Source organism: Arctopsyche grandis, chromosome 5 (assembly GCF_051622035.1).
Source record: "Arctopsyche grandis isolate Sample6627 chromosome 5, ASM5162203v2, whole genome shotgun sequence".
In the NCBI taxonomy this organism is placed as follows: Eukaryota; Metazoa; Arthropoda; class Insecta; order Trichoptera; family Hydropsychidae; genus Arctopsyche; species Arctopsyche grandis.
Window position 1 is genome coordinate 29,010,379 of NC_135359.1, and position 14,085 is coordinate 29,024,463.

General features: G+C 34.1%; 2 protein-coding genes across 10 annotated transcripts; one reads left to right on the forward strand and one right to left on the reverse strand.

The window, feature by feature from the left end:
* Positions 1-4,125: 4,125 nt before the first annotated feature.
* LOC143911874 (protein TAPT1 homolog) lies at positions 4,126-8,224 on the reverse strand. Of its 2 annotated transcripts, none has more exons than XM_077430953.1 (9): positions 8,031-8,224; positions 7,679-7,937; positions 7,116-7,432; positions 6,929-7,026; positions 6,621-6,859; positions 6,355-6,543; positions 6,130-6,285; positions 5,943-6,057; positions 4,126-5,872 (listed from the first exon to the last, which is right to left on the reverse strand). In XM_077430953.1, the coding sequence occupies exons 1-9, from the start codon at positions 8,149-8,151 to the stop codon at positions 5,537-5,539; spliced, it is 1,830 nt and encodes a 609-aa protein (XP_077287079.1). In that variant the 5' UTR covers positions 8,152-8,224; the 3' UTR covers positions 4,126-5,536. The 2 variants fall into 2 exon arrangements, with proteins under 2 accessions (XP_077287079.1, XP_077287080.1); XM_077430954.1 differs by having other exon boundaries at positions 4,142-5,872; positions 5,970-6,057.
* Positions 8,225-9,473: 1,249 nt separating this feature from the next.
* Positions 9,474-13,111, forward strand: LOC143911876 (nuclear receptor-binding factor 2-like). Of its 8 annotated transcripts, none has more exons than XM_077430962.1 (3): positions 9,474-9,567; positions 11,151-11,410; positions 11,518-13,105. In XM_077430962.1, the coding sequence occupies exon 3, from the start codon at positions 11,551-11,553 to the stop codon at positions 12,382-12,384; it is 834 nt and encodes a 277-aa protein (XP_077287088.1). In that variant the 5' UTR covers positions 9,474-9,567; positions 11,151-11,410; positions 11,518-11,550; the 3' UTR covers positions 12,385-13,105. The 8 variants fall into 8 exon arrangements, with proteins under 8 accessions (XP_077287088.1, XP_077287082.1, XP_077287083.1 ...); XM_077430956.1 differs by having other exon boundaries at positions 11,151-11,310; XM_077430963.1 differs by having other exon boundaries at positions 9,510-9,567; positions 11,151-11,423.
* Positions 13,112-14,085: the final 974 nt, after the last annotated feature.

The following is a 14,085-nucleotide window of genomic DNA, read 5'->3' on the forward strand; positions in this document are numbered from 1 at the left end:
AAGGACGCGCAGAACCCCTAGGGGAGGGTGTGCTACTTCCCAGAATCTGATTTCGGGAAAATTTCGTCCGCAGAAGCGAGGGTTTTCCGAGAAGTGGCGCGATTAACATCTTGAAAAGCGCCCACTCGCCACAACACTTTGAATACTATTATTCCATTCACGATTTGCACGATGTGTCGTAAAAAATTCGGAGAAGCCAACACCCAACTTTCACACTTGCTTTATATATAATTCAAAATAGAAACAAATTAAATTTATTACAACTTATAGGAAAGTTTGAATTAAATAAAAAAAAATATCAATATGAAAAGTTGTAAGCATGTCCTTATAATTTTGCGTTTTCAATCTATATGACAGTACATATATTTGGCAATTATGTGACTATAACTTAATCAAATGTCTGTTTGTCTGTCTCGTATGGTGACACGACAACTCGTTCACAGATTTTCCGTAAACCGAGGATGCGCTCCAGGCATTACGTATACGGCCATCTCTTTCTCACCCCGTCTGTTCACCAAGATCTCGTTTACTAAGCCATTACGTCTGCAGCCATCTCTTTCACAGACCGTCTGTTCACCGATAGCAGATGGTATGTGAAAGAGATGGCTGCATACGTAATGGCTTAGTAAACGAGATCTTGGTGAACAGACGGGGTGAAAAAGAGATGGCCGTATAAGTAATGCCTGGAGCGCATCCTCTGTTTACGGAAAATCTGTGAACGAGTTGTCAGGTAACCGTCTCGTATAGGCTTCTGAACCACTGAACCGATTACGATGGAACTTTCAGGATTTGTTGTATGCATGTCCGGGATGCTTACTGTGAAAAAAAACCTCTTAATAATAATATTCGTAATTACGATTTTATCGACGGGAAAGTTTGAAGAGCCATTGTGTAGTCAAGGAAATGTGTTTGTTGGTAACCACGTTACCAGTTGGTTTATGACGATACGGCATTGAAGAGACAAAACCATTACTTGAAACGGGAACGGGAACGCAATGGGAATGAGAACAGGAACGGGAACGGGAATTGCATGCCTTATTCTGGCATTGCAACGCATGCCGGGTTCGGCTAGCACACTTATATATTTATGTATGTATCTGCATGTATTGCAAACTCCTTTTAAAGAATCGACCCATTGTGACATCAACGGGCAAAATACTAATAGTATACCAAATTTGGTAGCTTAAAATTTAAAAATTGAGATTTGCACAGCGAACAAACAAATAAACAATCATCTTAGATATTATTTTTTTATTACATACATCATATGTGCCATGACAGGAATTACCCCAAGGCCACAAATGGTTTAATTATTTTTGTACATAATATACAATAGAATTAGATTGAGACATCTATGGACAGTTAAAAAAAAATTTTGATACACAATTTGCGAGAAATGTGTTATGTAGGTAGCATTTTATAAGATTCAAAAAGTTCGAGATGCTAATAACTTGAATTTGCGAGAAACAGAAGTAGAGGATACCGTTTTATCGGATCCGTCACAACAATCAAGCTAAAAAAATTGGAAAATTTTAACAGGAGACGGTCGATCTGTGTTTTTTTTTATTTTACTATCTCGCCAGCAGTGTATTTGGCCGATATTTGAACCAACGACCTCTCTACTAGTATGGAATAGCTTATTAATGTGCGCGCGCAGAATACGGGAGGAAAAGCATGTTCCTCTTGTTCCTGTTGTATCCTGCTCGCGCAAATTAAGTGAGTATGTATGTGAGTATGTACCGTTTACCATGCACCATTTTTTTTTGATCTTTCGACTTAAGATCTTTTGATTTTCGATCTTTGCCTTTCGATATTTGTGTTGTCTGTAATTTAACATTCTGTCTCGTCACGTAGACCCCAATTTTTCACGTAAAATCATTTTAACGTGTACAAAGATACATACAATAAGGATTAACTTTACGAATATATTATAGGTATAATGTTTTCTTTATAATATTTAATACGGATAATCTTTATATAAAAAATACCTTTTGAAATAATTTCATATGGGTTCTATTCATTGGTGTTATCAAATCTTTACATCAGTGAGGGGTCGTTATCAATCAAAAATAGCGACCTTGAACAACAAAACACATATCCCGAGGGCGCAGAATAGGCCGGAAAACGTTATCAAATCACCTGTATCCCTGAGAAAAATGAGAATGATATAATATTACGAGACGAGACAAGGGTGAGCGATTCTCGGAAAACCGGAGCTTTCATTATTACGGAAAACGGCAGAGATAGTACATAGAAGAGCGACCTTAAGATATGATACGCTTATATAAGTCCGGATGATTACATTTGGCATTTCGGAGATAGCCGGTCTTTGCCTGCCTCGTCTCACCCCTCCTACCCTTCTCGTTTTCCCCCACACTCACCCCCGGGAGGCCCAGGAATGGGGAAGTCTCCCCTCTCTCTTTACCGCGACCTGCACATATGGGAAAATCAATGTTTACAAGGCCGTTAGCTTTTCATTCATGAAAACCCGCCTTCTCTTCCTGAAACCCGTTAATTTTTCACGCAACATTTTCCACTACATCTTGCGCCTGAACTGAAAACTAATACATTTTATTTTTCCACAGAGTGAATTCGACTTCTATTTAAGTTAAATTTATATTTATATTTAAATGTAAATATAAATGATTCCTAAATAGTTGTATGTAATCGACTGGTGGCTCTTTTTTATGGAAAAAACTTTTTAAAAATTGGGTCAGTGTTTTATAACACGAATATTATGCATTATTGAAATTAAATTACTTAATTATGAAACTTATAAATCCAGAAATTAATTATTTCAGTGTAGAATTAAGAATATTATATTAACCTTTATACGTAACTAGTGTTGTGCCCGATGAATTAAATTTGAGTCGAAATTATCTGGAAAATGTCTTAAATAACTTTCCAGAATTATGACCAGTTCAATTTTGGGCTTAAAATTATAGATTAAACTGCAGACAAACGTATCAATTTCAATTTAATGTACTTATTAAATACTAGTGGTTTTGCCCGGCTTCGCTCGGTATTTGTAATATAAACCTAACTAATGATTAACTAACATGACTAATCTTATAGTAAACATATTATTAAATTTCTTCAGAAATTATATGTATACCAGAATCCGGCGCCTGCGCCCCCGGCGGCTTCAAAGCCTTCGGGCTGGGGGCGAATTTATTTGAATCGAAAAGAAAATATATCGTCATAAAAACTTACCTGTTTACAAAGTTCCCAACGAATGTTACATAATACATACATACGTACATATATACAAAGTCTCTTCCGAAATTATATATTAGACTAGTGTTGTATCCGATGAAATATCATCGCATTGGTTATGGAATATTAAGCTATAAATTGATTAAAAAGAAAATTAAAAGAAATGTGTCGGTCCTGTGTTAGATCCGCGGTCGTATTTTTTTCAAATACCTTTTAAATATATTTATATTTAATTGTTTAATACTAAAAAAAATGTTAAAATCTACATACTTACCTACATATTATATAAACAATATAAAACACCAATAGAAAAATTAAACAATTAATTAAATAAATTTTCAATAGATGGCGCTAAATGCTCAGAGACTTTGGCAGCAAACAGTATATATAGAAGTTTTTTTTTATCTGTTATTATGTTCGTACGTTTTGTTGGCAGTGTTTTAGCTGTGACGTACATATATCGAATCGAAACCACTATTATAGTACGGCGAGCGTTATCACACACACAGAATATTATATATATTGTATGATTAATTGATATTTTTAGATTTAAATATTTTATCATTTGGAATAGTACTAAAAAATCGTACAAAAACATTGTTTTTACATAAAAGTTTGGATTTAAAGGCTTACCGGTTACATTTGACGATATATTTTATATACTATTTAAAAAAAAATGATATTTAAATGCTTTAAACCTCACTTAAAAAAAAAACAATTGAAATACTTACTACGATTCATTATTGTAAGTTTAGTATACTTTTTATTAAATAAATGGACCAACTCTCTTGGTTCTGAGTATCAATCATATACATATGTACATGTGTATATTTGTATATAAAATACATTATTTTATTTAATAAATAATTTTTTTATGGCGATCAAGTTGATTTATTTTAAATAACAAATAAAACAAAATTCTTTTCAATTTAATTTATTTTATGTACATAAAATATGAAAATACTACCATAAAATTCAACAAAAATAATTATCACAAATCTTAAACACGATTTCAATAAAAGAAACCACTAAAACAAAATAATAACGTATAAATATTGTTTAATAAAGCATCAGCGACTGCACCACAAATTTTCCAAACAAAATTCCAAACGTCGCATAGCACAGAGAGCGAAGTACATATGTAAACAGAATCGAATAATAAAATAAAATATTATTATTATTTCAATCACAATGTGCACTCAAAGTATCGGAATGTCTCATCTAAATAAATATAAATAAATTACAATAATAAAATAAACTACAATTCAAAAGTATTTAAAGTGAATTCTATCGATAAAAGGCACTTGCATTGTGATATTTATAATTATTGTAATTTTGTGAGTATATAAGATGCAAATAAAAACGATTGCATCATCATCAACATATGTATTTCAAAACAGTTTCAAAATTCCAACATTTAGAACCTTTGGCTTTAATTAAAGTAGTTTTTAGGCTATTACTAATGCACCCAATATAAAATAACATTAAATATACATACATACATACATACATCAAACCGACAATTGGTCAAAGTAATATTAATATTTTACAATAACGAAAAAAAATCACACGAAAAATCAGCAAACCAATAAATAGCTATTTAGTCATTTAAATCACAAAAATTCGAATTGTGGCGACATTTCGATTAACCCTTTGAGTGCTGACGTCTTTTCTGTTGAAAACAGTTCCAACTAGAATTATTTAGAAATTCAATAGAAAGCAAGTATAAAATTTTGAGTTAATCCAAACAAACCCTAGATTAACTAACGCCGAGGATTTTGAGTGTTATAAAGGTGTGTTTAGACTCTCTAATATATCTTGCAACAATATAAAATGAACCAAAGAAGTCTATAAATGAATGTATTTTTCCAAAACTAGTCCTATCTTTTTCATTGTTGTTAAAATGTAATGCTCACAATCTAAAATACTCAGCAATTAGGGATTTCCATCGAGAAATTCTTCTATGGTTACAAATTCAGAAATTTCGGTGTAAACCAGTCTTTACAAACATTGACACGGATTACACGACCCATGTTCAATGCATTTTTTTGCAATGCTACCTGAAAAGGCTTAGCGGGTAGTATTCTTGTTTATTTTTTACATTATAAACTTGGCAAAACGCCAATCGGCGTTGGTCAGCATTCAAAGGGTTAAACTTTCGAAATAATTATCGCATTGATTCGAGCAAAATATCAAAACCGAATTCTTCCAAACAAACTAACATGTTATACATATGTGTCACTATTTTTGTTCAATAATGAATTTGAATATGTTCGTTGGGGAATATCTTCTTTTTTCTCTACTAATAGTGAATTAATTTCTAGCAGTCTTCTTGCATGTCATCGCCAGCGTTGACTAAATTTGGTTCGGATTCTGACCGTCTCTTAATGGGACACTCTTGCGAGATCGGCTCGGTCACTATCGGATCAACAGGTGCACCGTTGCCTTTCAACTCTCTCCAAGCCTTTTCAATATCGGGAACACTACGGCTAACTTCGCCTATGGGATCTTGAAGCTCTTCTGGCTGATCGAGAGGCTCACGTTTGATCTGCTTCACGTCAGACAACAACTCATCATTGAGACAGACTCCGTTCAAATCCACAGTACTGTTTGAAAATATAGCTGCTGCGCCGGCATACGGTTCTTGCAACGGCACCTACAATACAAAGACAAAATGTCAACATAAATCAATCAAATCCATAAAGAATACGAATCAAAAAGCATACATCATTTAAAATTTGTTTTGGTGGTACATTTTTAGTTGAATTCGCTTCAGGTTTAACAATCCAATCACCAGGTCGTGACGGACTCGTTGCTGAATCCCGACTGACGTAAATCTCTCTATAATATCAAATAAAATTCATCAAAATCAACACATTTAACATTATACAAATCAAAACGTTCAATTTATACTTCTTCGGTGTTGCATTCGGACTGGTGATGGCATTTCTATCGCTCTGATGCTGAGTGATCAAATCGCAAGCCTTGCCGAGTATGACTATCGAGACCAAAATACGAAGAGCCATCAAGCACAAGTAGCCGATGATAATCAACAGTATTGATGCAAAGCTGCAAAGTAGCACATTCATTAGAAAGATCATGCAATTATTAATGCAAAATATAAAACGGAAAGAGTACCCGTCGATTTTCAAAGCTTGCACGATAACTCGGGTGATTACGACACCTAAAGGTAAAGGTATAAATCCCATTCGACGCGCCACTAAATCAGAATGATCTGAAAATGCATACTTTTGTCTGGTTTGAGCCATGTCGTACGCTAAGCTGACCGTATACTCTCTATAGACACCGGAAGGTATTTCATTGAATCTAAAAATATGCAATTAATAACACTTTAAGATTATAATGAAAGCTTTAGTAAAATTTTTCATGTTTATTTTGATTACCGTGTTATAAAAGCGTGTTTGATCCAATCAATGATCACTTCAAATCCAAGCACCAGTATACAATCTGGAACGAGGACCCAAAACCTCTCTTCTTTCCATGAATATTCTCTCATTGTTTGCAAAACGACAATAAATAACAGGACAAAGAGATTGAGACGTTCTCTGACATCACTACAAGATACTTGGAAAAGATTGTTCTTGTCGAATTTCTTAAATACACTACCTTTCAACTCAACAAACTGTAAAAAATATGAATTGTTTATTAAATTTTATATTCAATGATCAAAATACTACCGTATTATACTCACATTATTAGACATGACAATAATGAGCAACGATTTATTGTTCGAATTGAATGCAACGTTCAAAGTCGTAGCTTGAAAAAGCACTAGAAGACTATGAAAAACTGAATTCTAGTTAAGGAAACTACATTTTGGAATAATTGCTTTAAAATTAATACCATAGACACATCGCCACATATAATAAAAAGGATACAAACATAAACCAACGCAAATAGCAAATGTGGTATGACTCCTAAATGTTCCCTGCGACGATCTCTAGGTTCGGTAGCAGTCCAGAACAATGCGTCGATTGTATCTTGACCGAACGCTGAGAATAGCCGATCCCCGACTTCCAACATATTGTAGAATATATACAACTTCATAACGCTTTGACTTTTAACTAAATGATACATCATATTAGTGTCTATGTAGCACATGAGAATGCTGCATATGATCAGTAAAAATCCTTTCAACAGATCGCACACCTCGGCCGGCTTCAAGATAAGCCTTCGCACATTTCCACTTTGAAGCCTGTAAAACACAAATATAAGTTAAGTTTATCGTCTGTTATTAAACGAGGAATATTTATATATTTGTCTATGAAACTACTCTTACTATTCTTAAGTCTAAAGACGTCTATTCAAGAAGTAGTAATGCAGGAATGAATCCTATGATCTATCTGACTCATTATCGCATACAGAATGTTAAGATTTTTTATGCATTTTAACATTTTGTATGCACTTATGTAATATATTTCGAGCGATGCAATGGACTCACCCGAAACATCTGACGACAGGTCTGCTCACTAGCGCCCAAAAGGCCATCAAAAATCTGATGGGTAAAAATGTGTATACGAATAGAAACGAGTCTGCGCATTGGAAAAATCCGTACGACATGAATTTTTCCAACTCTTGAGGAATTTTCATGAAAGAGTAAACTTTTTCTCGACGAGCTGAAAAGCGCTCCTCATCGTGCTCCAGAAAATAGCCTCTCGTCAGTTCGACTCCCAAAAACGCCAAAAGTGACGGATTTTTATCTGGAAAAATTGAAATGAAATTTGTTCAATATAGATGTTCCATATTGTATGCGAGCAATAATAAACGATATAGGTTGTAGGTTATGTTGACACCTGTTTTCCGAGACGAGGCCGCATCGTCGGGGGGCTCCGGCAGGGGTGAGGCGGATTCCCCGTCATCGGAGCCGCAGCCCGACCGGAAGCGCAGCCGCTTGCCGCCCACCGGAACTGACATTCGGAATCCGCACACAGCCGACTGACAGTCAACTGACAGATGACACACGTCAACCGTGACGCAAGGACTCCGAGCGCTCAACAACACGGCCATAGCTCGTCGGCAAATTCCTGAAAAATGCGTATAAATTAATGACAACCAAAAGCATATTAGCCCTAACACTGTTTCTGAATTTAATTTTTACATATTTGATATTCAGACGCTGCTATAGTTCCATAAAATAAATATAATATCGTATACATATATTTATAAAGAAAAGAGGGAACTCACAAAACTATCTCAATTCTAATTACATGACCTTTTCAACAATCTCCGTTCATGAAATAAAAAGCGTTTTAGCCACGATTGCCAAACATAAACAATTTCAGTATAAAACTCTTGCGGAATATTTGATTATCAGTAATCAAATGAATAAATTGTTTTAGTTTATTCTCCATTAGAAATTTATTTATTTATTTTTGTAAAAATTTACAGTTTGATTAATAACAAATAATAATAAAATATAATTATTAAAAAATTATCCGTCACTTGACAACAATATAACGACTAAAGCCACTTATATTATTATAAACAACTAGCTGAACCCCAGCATGCGTTGCAATGCCACAATAACGCAAGCAATTCCCATTCCCGTTCACGTTCCCGTTCTCGTTCTTATTCTCGTTCCCGTTCCTATTTGTCGGAAAAACGAAAAAAAAAAAATTGGGTTGCAATGACACTCATTCCCGTTTTTCCCGTTTCCGTTCCCGTTTTTTTTTACAGTAATCTTCCCTGACATGTATACAACAAATCCTGAAAGTTCCATCGCAATCGCTTCAGTGACTTAGGAGCCTATTCGAGACACACACACACACACACACACAGACATTCATTTTTATACATATATGTAGATAGATAGATATAACGCCTAAAGCCACTTCTATTATTCTCTGGTTCTAGTGCATATTGGGTCGTTGGCATAGTTATAATAAACGGGAACTAAATGTTCGTCTTTATGTGTATGTATGCACATCATTGTGGTTAAATGGGCTTTAATTTACATCCACCTGTTTGTCAACTGTTGATTGGTTGAATTGTATAAAGTTGACTAGATATTTGTATGTAAATATGTGCTGGACAGGGAATATAGGAAAGTAGGATGAAAAATTCGAGCGCTTGCACCAAACCCCTCTGGACGTAGTATAGAAACGAGCCTCATTTTTAAATTTTATAATTTCTCATGGATCTTTTAAATACTGCAAGGATGTTTATTATTTTGTTAAATTTTAACAATGTCAATTTAATTTTTAATCTGTAAATGAAAACTTGGGTAGAAAGTGTGAGATTTGCGAACGTGCGTGCGTTCGCGAACAGTCGGCATTGTCCGCCGTGGTCGTGCGTGACGTCTGCCGCATGGACAGCTGCCCGCTCAACGCGGTAAAATATCCACATCCTCGACATTTCATTCCTGATTATTAATCACAATTTTCCAGGAGTCAAACTCCCGGAAGCGCCCGACAGGCCGGAAGCGCGAGTCGCCTCAAGGCCGCGTTGACGCGTCAGTGACAGAACGTTAGCGATTTTTGCGCAATTTCCACATAAACAAATCGCGCGTTGCCAGTGTGATAAATTTCGGTAGAACGCGGCGGTGTGGCCACACTTTTGTTATTGTTGCAAATTTTGCGAAGGTTCTGTTCGCTAATGGCTCGGAATGTCAGTGCGCCTTCGGGTTTGTCGCGGCCCTCACTATTTATAGGAATATATACTACATTGTCGGGTCACCGAATTGATATTTTGCCAATAATTGCATTCAAAATGTATGTATAAATGTATTTGCGTTTAATTTTTAAGTGCTTGCTCTGTAGAGACGATTTGGGCTGTGAAATTATACAGTATATTTTCAATACATATGATTTTTTTAGATTAATATTAGAAAAAGATTTTTTCCCTGCAGTTAGTATTCATTTAAAAAGTATTAAAAAAAATGCATGTACGTTATATTTAAATGGGTACTTGTTTCGTTTTTTTTTTTTTTTTATTTACATAATATAATATAACAGTAGCATTAAACACATAGTGTATAGTAAATAAGGAAGTATTTTAAAGACGAGGAAGAAAGACAGAATTGAGTTATTTAACTTAAAAGGCAATAAACAGTGTAATTTATTATTATTATATTTAGTTACGTATAGTAAAAGTTTTTTATTTATTTTATATAATATATAGTTGATTTATATTATCAAAAATAGTAAAAATATATAGGGTTTTCATACATCTTTCAAAAATTCATTGATTTAAAAATATAATGTGATTGTATATTTTTATATTCATTCCAGATCTGCTGAAATACAGGTTGTTCATTTCAAATTGACTCTTTTTCATTTCAAATTGATCCTTATTAATTTCAAATTGATTAATTTCAAATTGAAATTAAAAAGAGGTGAATTTGAAATGAAAAAAAGTTTTATTTCAAATGAAAAAGTGTCAAATTTAAATGAAAAAGGGGGAATTTGAAATGAAAATGGTTCAATTGATTCATTTTAGATTGACATTGAAAAGGGGTCAATTTGAAATGAAAAAGGTTAAATTTCAAATGAAAAAGTGTCAATTTTAAATGAAAAAATGTCAATTTTAAATTAAAAAAGGTGAATTTTAAATGAAAATGGACCAATTTGGAATGAGAAACCTATATTTCAGCAGATTTGGAATGAATCTAAAAAAAATATAATCACATTATATTTTTAAATCAATGTATTTTTTATAATTTGTAACAATACTGATGGAATAAAATCAGTTTATATTGAAAAATATTCCGTCAGTATTTTAATAATAATAAATATTCAATATTTACAAAGTATTAGTATAGATGAAGAATTGCTTTCGTTAAAAATTTCAACCTTGAAATAATTATAAAAAATAAGTCAATTAATGTCAACTCAACGTATCTTTATTCCGCATAATTTATATGTATTTGTTTGAATAGTATTGTATTTACATATCGTACATTTTTTCTTTTTCAGAATTGAACCGGAAGATTGGGAAATAATTATAGACCACTATACGGCTCTACAGCGAGGAAATGAACGGAAATCAAAACCGGTTCAAGATCTACAACAGCGCCTTATTTAAATGGACACTACATATGTGATGTGGAGACGTATGCGAGTCAAAGTGTCTACGGTAAAATTGAACCGTCGTTCGGTAAACACGAAACGATTGCAAAGCAAAGCTGTATAGTGATTTATAACAATCTCTCCCAATCTTCCGTTCTAATTCCAATGTAGGAATAGGTTGTGTGTGTGTCGTTGTATTTGTATCATCGATACGAGATTTGCTGATCGACCAGTTCAATCACATACTGATGATTTTGTGTATTTGATGTTTCAGGCTCACCACCAGCACAGGCGGGCTGAAGTGAGTATGCGACAGGGTCGATACAATGATGCCATTCAACGACATTTACGTGCTGCCGATCTGCTCGAACAAGCCTTGAAGTTCACCTCGTCACCGATAGCCGCCGAGTCGATCAAACTTCAGTCTCAATTTCACCTCAGGCAAAAGGGGCTGATTAAAAGCTTACAGGAGCAGCACGAATCGCTGAAGAAAGCAGTGGAGAGGCAAGAGATGAACGCACCGAAGCTGTGCAATGCCAACATGGCCAGGGAAATAGTTCCAAACTGTTTGAAAATAAAGGTCAACAGTATTATGGACGATGCCGATTCGCTCGTCGACCTGCTCGTCAGGAAATACCAAGACGATAGTAACAAGGAGCCAGAGTCGGAGATCGACATGAAGCAGCTGTCGATCATCGAGACCGTTTATAAGGATCCTAAAAACGATAAGATGGTCATGGAAGAGCTGAAGACGGTGAATCATCAGCTGCGGGAAGTCATTATGCAACTGCTGTCGCAGTTGGACGCTTCCGAGCACGAGAATAGGAATCTGAAGAGACGGATTGCTTTTTTGGAGTGCGGTGCCAATGATGGGATTGAGATTGAGCCGAGTCCGCAGTCGAGTCCTCAAAACCATAGACATTCTCCGTTGGCTATCATAACCGACTCGGGCGAAGACGAGTCTCCGTTTATCTATTCTCCGGGTAGCGATCTGAGTCCGGAAGTGGGCGAGATGAGAGAGTTGCCGCCGTTGGCTCCGTTGGAAATGCCCGAGTTCAACTATGAAATGATGATGAAGCAGTTGAGGATGAAGAGAGAAGAAAACGAGCGGATGAAAGAGGAGGCTTTGAAAAAAGCGTGAATTCTCCAAACTTCAACAACAACCTCAGAATCATGGAAACTGTACCTAAGTGCCTATAACTTTATAAGTTTTTTTTTTTTAATATTGTAAGTCTCATCAAATTCATTTTCGCTAGTTTTAAATTTTGAATGATTAATAAAATCATTAAATATAAATTTTTTTGGATTAATTCGTTGAATTTTGTCCACAAACTATTGGCGTCATCTAAATGTTAACGTATGTATGTATATTGTCACAAATTTGAAATTTAAATACAAAATGTTTTAGGTATTGTCTTATTGAAAGTACTTACCTATTTTAGATATACATAGTTGTAAAATTTGAAATGTGTACTTTCAAAATCTCATGTGTAATGTAACTGAGTGTAATCATTTTAATCATGATCGTAGGTTAAGGTTTTATTAAATTTTAAGGAATTATTGTTTCTCGTGCATGACATTGATAATGTTTCATTTTATTTAAAGATGCGTTCAAACTGTTCCTAAGAATAAACTTTTTTTAATTTTTTAATTTTCTTAATAAAATATGTATTTCGACTACAATTTTGAACGCACTTACAAATTGTACTGACTTTGTTTATTTTACAATGTATTTTTTTACTATAATTTTGACTTACTATGTATGTATGTAGGATTGCTACATTTTTTTCCACTTTATAATTATTTCTTTTCCACTTGATTATCATTTTGTTTTGGATAAAAATAAATCTCATTTTTTTTCATTTGTGATTTCTTTTCTTTCAATTTATTTCCTTTCACAGTGAATTCAACACAGCATTTAAGATTATGTCTCAGGCTTACTCTCTGGTTTCCAAAACCATTGTACATATATTTAACAAGGACATTAAATTGAAATTGGTACTTTTGTCTGGAGTTTAATCTATAATTTTAAGCCCAAAATGAACTGGTCACGATTCTGGAAAGCTATTTAAAACATTTGCTAGAAAATTTCCACTCAAATGTAACTTATAATATTCAATCTAATATATAATTTTGAAAGAGACTTTATATGTATGAATGTTTGGTTCGTAGAATCCGTGACGTTCAATTTAATAAAAAAGCAAATGAATATTCAAATAAATTTAAATAAAATAAAACTTCAAATAAATTTAATAAAATGTTTACTATAAGATTGGCCATGTTTAAGCAGTTTATTTATTTTATTTATTTATTTTATTAATTACATACCAGGAAAGTACATATTACAGGCAATCCCAATGCGCCTTCCTGGCCAATTACAAATATTGTAGCATTTTTTATTCATTATATAAGTCACTGAATTACGAGCCACTGAAAAACTCGCAAATCAATGAGACATCTATCAAATTGTACACAAACTTATTTATTGCACATTAAGGTCTGTTCATACCTAGTCAGCACGTACCGACTTCAGCAGGTATCCGGCCGTACGAAAAGTATTCTTTGGTACATTTTGTATGGGTATATTCATACCAACCGTCACGTTTACGCCACGGCAGGCTTACAGCAGTACCCGACATTTCCTGTTCATATCTTACAGCAACATCCGTCAACGTATCGTATCCGTTTTTTTGGCCATCGTGGAAATATACACGCGAATTACGTGCCATGTGTCTGCCGCTTTTCTGTTTTGGACCAATTATCGATAGTGACAGTTGACAGCTGTTCAATCTTTCGACATGGTTTTGGCGCAAATATTTAAAAAAAATTTAAATTTTTTACG

Excerpts from the sequence above, each read along its gene's own strand:
- LOC143911874 (XM_077430953.1), bottom strand. The coding sequence starts at position 8,151 with ATGTCAGTTCCGGTGGGCGGCAAGCGGCTGCGCTTCCGGTCGGGCTGC. Across the intron at positions 7,938-8,030 it reads GGCCTCGTCTCGGAAAACAG|ATAAAAATCCGTCACTTTTG; the intron begins GTGTCAACATAA and ends CAATTTTTCCAG. Across the intron at positions 6,860-6,928 it reads TTATTGTCATGTCTAATAAT|TTTGTTGAGTTGAAAGGTAG; the intron begins GTGAGTATAATA and ends TATTTTTTACAG.
- LOC143911876 (XM_077430956.1), top strand. The coding sequence starts at position 11,260 with ATGGACACTACATATGTGATGTGGAGACGTATGCGAGTCAAAGTGTCT. Across the intron at positions 11,311-11,517 it reads TGCGAGTCAAAGTGTCTACG|GCTCACCACCAGCACAGGCG; the intron begins GTAAAATTGAAC and ends TTGATGTTTCAG.